We start from the raw sequence: 4989 nt of genomic DNA, 5'->3' as shown, positions 1-4989 counted from the left end.
AGAAAACGTTTTATGGTCTAATGATTTCTTCTTATAGTCACGTAAAAGTCGGTTTGTGATTTCATCATTCTGATTGTTGATTCTGACCGTAAATCTAAATTTATAAGTTTACGCTTTCTCTTTAAAATACGATCAAAAGATTTCACCCCTTTTTTAGAAAGGAGACTCAAACTCAATCTCATCAACCTGAAAAGATTTCGCTCTTAGCACTTGAATATCAAATCGTGACCCTCAAAGAGTTAAATTCGTTGAGATATGCATAATATAGTTTTTCAAATGACATTTTCCTATTTATTGAAAAGTAGAATCATGCTCTACATGACGATTTCAAAATAGAACTCTTCGATTTAAATTCGTCTGTTTATGTGATTTGGTGACAAAATCATTTTTCAAATTGAATTGAAAAAAAAAATGAAGTACATTTTCTATTAATCTTGAAACTCATGACGTGATAGAAAGTATTTCAATCATTTGTTGACTACATGGATTGATATAACTTTGTTAAATAAGGTATGAAACTTCATTCAAAAAGAAAAATAGTCAAAAAATTTAATAACATTTTTTTTTTCACGTCTTCATCAAGAAAAGAAATTCACTTCACCAAATGATGAATAATTTATCCCATTTTAGTGCTATTTGAGTCAATTCTCCTTGATAAGATTCTAACGATTCCATAAAGTCCAATAAATCCCAAAGGCCCATTTCTATCTATAAACTATAAAGCCCAAATACCTTTACTGAACCCAACTATAAACAAAGGCCCACCCATTTTCTCTCCGTTGAGTTTGCCGAGTTGACTCACTTCCTTGACTCTAGGGTCTTCCTCTCAATCCAATCCACCATTAGCGAAGGGAAAGGTAATTCAGAAAAGGAGAGAATTGAAAATTTGATTATAATTTCTTCCTTCTTCATGAATGAATTGGAGAAATGAATAGGGCTACAAGAGCATCAGCGATAATCAATTCTCAGCACATTCCTTTTAAGCTTAAAGCGTCTCTCTTCCATTCCACACCCATCGTGGAGCGCAGAAGACGCACCCATTGGGATTCCGTTAGTATTCTCTCCCCGTCAAACAACAAACATGAACTTTATATATATTGCAGTTTTACATACATGTTTGTTTATTATATGGTTGTGTATGGGGTGATGTGTTGTTGTGTTGAATGGATTTTGCGGAATATGAAAATGGGCTGTATATTTTTAAAGATTTCACCTTCATGGTTCAAAAAAAAAAATTATTAATTAGAGACCCTCCTATGTTTTCTTTATACGAAGAGAAAATAAATGATTTTTTTGGTTTAATTGTCTCTTGTTGCTGATGGGAAAAGGGAAGAACGTGTTTATTTTTACGGGGGAGTTGGAGTATGATCACTGGCTTCTTTGTTGGGCATGGTTTTTTTGGGGATTAGAATGGAATATGTTGTCAAGTTAATTAAAGTTCATAGCATTGACTGGATTGTTTTGAAACATGAATATGGATAATCAATGGATATCATAATTATCATAGTAATAATGGTAATGATTCGAGCTTTCTGTGGAAAAACTACTTTGTTCCAACTCTGATGTTTAAATAATGTTTTAAACTGAGAGTAAATCCAGATTTTCTTAAAAAGATTGTCCTGAGTACTTTGTTGGTGCACGGGAACAACTAAATAGTTAAATGCATTGACGTTGATGCATGAGATTACCACTTGAGCCTTAATCGCTATTTCTCTAAGGAACCAAATTGGGTTAGATGTGCAATTGAACAATTTTCATTTTCTTTGTCGTGCAGGGAGGAGGAGGTGCTTTCAGGGATCCACCAAGAGTGTGTTTTACTTTCTCTTCTTTTAATTATGCTTTTATCCCGGAAAAAGAGAGAGAATATTATCATGATGTGAAGTACCTATGATTTCATTTTGAAGAGATAAGTGTAAAACTTGTTTCTAGTTTTGGTTGTCCTACAAAGATTGGTTGCACTCTTGATAACTTGATAGCAAGTAATTTATTTGGTCTAGGATATCAAAAAATGTTGCCACTGAAGTGGAGAATGATCATTGGTAAGGTTATGAAAAGAGAAGGAAAAGAAGCAGGTGCTCCAATACATTGATTGTGAAGATTAAAGAAATAATTGTGCAAGATGCATCTACATTTGTAATACATTAGCTTCCGTCTTATAAGGGCTCTAGTGGCTTCTTGTTATACATTTAGTATATATGCAATAATCTTGTTTCAGGTTCCCTTATCACATTCCATTATTTCTTAAATTGTCAAATGCCAGTTTCTTAGATAGAGGCTCGATGCTTTGTATATTTCTTAGTCATGGCATGGCACTCCTTAATCCATATTCATGGCAATGTGATAACAGTGTATTCTATGTAGTTGCTGAAAGGAGATAATAGTGGGTTTTAATATCTATTGTTCATTGATTTCCCATGCATAGCAGATGCTACGGGTGGATATCCTGAGAAGCCCATTTTCTTTTATGCCTTCTTGAGGAAACTTCCACCATTAAACAGGATAATAGTGTAAAAGATGTACATGCAGGCTCTCGTTAGACCTGCAAAAGGGTTTTGTATGGTTGATGCATACCTAAAACTTTTTATTGATGATTTTTGTTGGTTTCATGAACATATTGTAATTTTCTTCTCCACGTGTTTCCCTTCCACTGGTGGGCAACGGAATCTTATGCTGCAATAAAGCTAATGACCATAAAATTTTGCATGATTTGACAACGTGCCTTACACTAATATTTGTTTTCTTTCATTGATGGGCAATGAAACCTTATGCTGCTTGCAACATTTATCTGCAGAGGTTTAACCAGTATTCAAAAAGGTTCAGGAAACAAACCTTGTTGCGCAATGTCAGTGAATTTGCAGAGCACCTATTTCAGGTTATTATATCAGTTGAACATTTTGTATCTTATTTTTGGTACATTCTTTTCTTTGCTACTCAAGGTACTGTGGAGGGATGGTGCTAATGGATTTTGCAGAAAATATGAGTAGGAGTATTATTATGTAATTCCAAATATATAAGATGTTCCTATCAATCTTGGTTTAACAGTTGCTTTTTTATGACTACATTTTCAATTCAACATTTTGCCTTATGAATGTAAAGGGGAAGCACTATAAATAATGACTAAGACCACCAATATAGAAATCTCTATCGCAAGTGTTCTAAATTTCAGAACTATCTTGCTGAATTGTGATACACCATTACGGATGTAATACTTTCTTGTAGCTCTACATATCAACTAGTTCCATGAGGAATGGAATAGGGCAGGGAAAGTGAAATTGTGTTGCCATTTTCCACATGGCCCTCCTTTTTCGTCTCCCAAATCTTGAAGAGGTTGGAGAAAGTGAAAGACAGGAAAGGCCAGATTTTTCCAAATAGAATATGTTCAAGGCATACTTATTATGGTTGTTGAATAACCAAATGTTGCTTATCCAAATACCAAAGATCTTTAGTTTTACCTTGTTAGTGATTCTAATCAAGTATTTTGGTTGTACTATCCGTCTTATTATGTGTCAGAGTTTAAGTTTACATCAGTCTTTGAAGCCTTGTTGATGATCAATCTGGCTCTTCCACTTTGCTACTTTTAATACTCTTTTTACTTTTTGTTTCGAACTGCTCATAACCTTTCTTATGTTCATATTCTACCAGAGCTGGCAGTCTGACAGTGATGAGGATGATCAATCTTCAAGTCCAGGACATTCATGGTTCAGACCTCATTTCAGGGATGACAGATTCAAAAGAGGCAATTCGAGAAATAGAGGACCACGAGCCTGGAGAAGTAAGTATTCTAGTTGTTGTATGATTAAGTCAGTATAGATCTGAGATTTTCACATTTCTTCTATCTGTAGTAGAAAACCCTTTTTCATTTTTAACCCTTTTTCATTTTTATCTTTTTTTGGTGGCCTTTGGAGGAGGATTGTAGTTAAGGCCAATTTGGTAAAACCAGTCAAGATATTATTGGTATATTTGGTAGGGAGAATTACATAGTACTTGACAATATTAAGGAAGAAAAAAGAAATTTATTTGTTATATTGCTCAGTAAATATGCACTATGGGCTTACTGCTGCCTCTCTTTTCTCAGACATTGTTAAATTATTTTTCAACCCCTTTAGAGCTTGTGAATTTTGTCCTTGAAGTAGTTCTTGAAATATTTAATCTTTTCAGGACATTTTGAGTTCGCCGAAGATGAGGATGTTGAATTTGAGACCTTTTTTCGTTCTACATTCGGTGGAAACCAATACTTCTATTGGTCTCAAGAACCAGGATACAGGAACTCATCTAGCTACTCTAGTTACTATAGGTCTTCTAGCGATTGGAGGCATCGGTTTCACGAGGAATACGATTCTGATTCCTCTACAGAGTCCGAGAGATCAGAGGCAAATATGACTTCTGATAGGCTGGCACTCGGGTTGAATGCATCGGGTCCTTTAAACCTGGATGATGTTAAAAATGCGTAAGTTCTTATATTCCTTAATGTGAAATTTTTCTTGAGAAAATTGCACCATTGGTCTCAACCACTAACCTCAATAGTTGGTCCCCAACCTTTAAAAAGAGGAAAGTTGGACGAAAACGTTTCATATAGTTGCTTAATCATTCCCCAATGATGGATACTGTACAAGTCATCATTATGAAGCTTGATTTCTCTTCCCAACGAGGAGTAGTGCCGCAAAGCAGGATTCCATGAGGAGTACATATCATTTTGACGGGTCTCTGTCATTGAGGACAAATTTTCCAACAATAATGCATCATTTGGGACCAACTTGCTAATGGGACAATATGTTGGGGACCAATAGCGCGATTTTCCCATATTCATATCCCAGGGAAGAGTGGAAGTTTTTCTTTGGTTTTATTAGACTGCTTTACAATATTCCATTTTCAGATATCGAGCATGTGCACTAAAATGGCATCCAGATCGCCACCAGGGTTCTTCCAAGGTATATCGTTCATTTTTCTATAGCTATTCTGTCTTATCCTAATGATGCTTCACTTTTCGGC

The 4989-nt window shown here is 35.1% G+C and overlaps 1 protein-coding gene across 1 annotated transcript; it reads left to right on the top strand.

Annotated features, from left to right (window-relative positions):
- The first annotated feature begins 792 nt into the window (after positions 1 to 792).
- Positions 793 to 4983, top strand: LOC111365938. The gene is made up of 6 exons (XM_022986509.1): positions 793 to 1050; positions 1775 to 1807; positions 2792 to 2872; positions 3643 to 3772; positions 4159 to 4447; positions 4874 to 4983. The coding sequence occupies exons 1-6, from the start codon at positions 928 to 930 to the stop codon at positions 4968 to 4970; spliced, it is 753 nt and encodes a 250-aa protein (XP_022842277.1). The 5' UTR covers positions 793 to 927; the 3' UTR covers positions 4971 to 4983.
- The last annotated feature ends 6 nt before the right edge of the window (positions 4984 to 4989 follow it).

This window comes from Olea europaea, chromosome 17 (genome assembly GCF_002742605.1).
Source record: "Olea europaea var. sylvestris chromosome 17, O_europaea_v1, whole genome shotgun sequence".
NCBI classification, from domain to species: domain Eukaryota; kingdom Viridiplantae; phylum Streptophyta; class Magnoliopsida; order Lamiales; family Oleaceae; genus Olea; species Olea europaea.
Note: the sequence above shows the minus strand (reverse complement) of the source record. Positions and strands in the feature narration are given on the sequence as shown.

What these genes read in the sequence shown, in the direction of transcription:
- LOC111365938 (XM_022986509.1), top strand. Translation starts at nt 928, where the DNA reads ATGAATAGGGCTACAAGAGCATCAGCGATAATCAATTCTCAGCACATT. An exon ending in GACGCACCCATTGGGATTCC is followed by an intron (nt 1,051 to 1,774) that starts GTTAGTATTCTC and finishes TTTGTCGTGCAG; the next exon opens with GGAGGAGGAGGTGCTTTCAG. An exon ending in AGGACCACGAGCCTGGAGAA is followed by an intron (nt 3,773 to 4,158) that starts GTAAGTATTCTA and finishes TAATCTTTTCAG; the next exon opens with GACATTTTGAGTTCGCCGAA.